The sequence below is a fragment of the Seriola lalandi genome, unplaced genomic scaffold (assembly GCF_002814215.2).
Source record: "Seriola lalandi dorsalis isolate HSWRI2012SDOR001 ecotype SW California unplaced genomic scaffold, Sedor1 jcf7180002054850, whole genome shotgun sequence".
NCBI lineage: Eukaryota > Metazoa > Chordata > Actinopteri > Carangiformes > Carangidae > Seriola > Seriola lalandi.
In genome coordinates, this window is record NW_019525403.1 from 2824256 (window position 1) to 2824968 (window position 713).

Consider the following 713-nt stretch of genomic DNA (forward strand, 5'->3'; position numbering starts at 1 on the left):
TTCTTACCTGTTACATACAGTTTAGTTCCAGAGCCAAAGATGAAGTACCAGTTTGTTCCTCCCACAGTGAAAAAGACTGATACAAAAACCTGTCTGCTGTTGAATGTGTCAGCTGAGGTGAAGGAGTCCACATTATGAACCAGGATCATATTTCAGCTCCATCATGTGTTTCTCTAATGTTCATATCAACATGACTGTCTCTTCTTCTCTTTTCTTTTTTCTTCACACTGAAATATATAAAGAGATATTCCCATTTCAATTGGTTCAGATGTTCATGTTCCCCTCAGGATGAACCCTGGTAACTTTGGTGATCCTCTGACTTTTTATCCAGCACCATCATCAAACACCTGCAGAACTAATGACGTTCCCATCAGCCTCAGCTGCTCTTTGTTTTTACTGATTATTAGCATAGGTTAGCATGCTAACATTATAACTGATAAACACCGGCATGTTAGCATTGTCACTGTGAGCATGTTAGCATTTAGCTGAAAGCAGCACTGTGTCTTAGTCCAGCCTCACAGAGCTGCTGCATGGCTGTAGACTCCTGTTCATCTTCATGTCAAACTTTGTCTTGGAGCCTCATCACACTTGTCTTTGTACATGTCATTGCTCCAATTGTTCTCATATGATTTAAAGATTCTTTGTTGTTTCCAGCTTTTCTGTTGGAGCTGATTTGATTCATTGAGTTCCTTTGATAGTTTTCTCTTCATCTT

The 713-nt window shown here is 39.6% G+C and overlaps 1 protein-coding gene across 2 annotated transcripts in view; it reads right to left on the minus strand.

Moving 5' to 3' along the window:
- The window catches only part of LOC111670290 (immunoglobulin lambda-1 light chain-like), a 4925-nt gene that overhangs the window by 3547 nt on the left and 665 nt on the right, over positions 1 to 713 (minus strand). Inside the window, exon 1 of one of the 2 annotated variants that reach the window (XM_023426935.2) lies at positions 8 to 274. The exons of the other annotated variant lie outside the window; for it this stretch is intronic. Within the exon in view, the coding sequence (XP_023282703.1) occupies positions 8 to 149 (142 nt within the window). The 5' untranslated portion in view covers positions 150 to 274. Of the gene's footprint in view, positions 1 to 7; positions 275 to 713 lie in introns of those variants that run through there. 2 annotated transcript variants of the gene reach the window in all.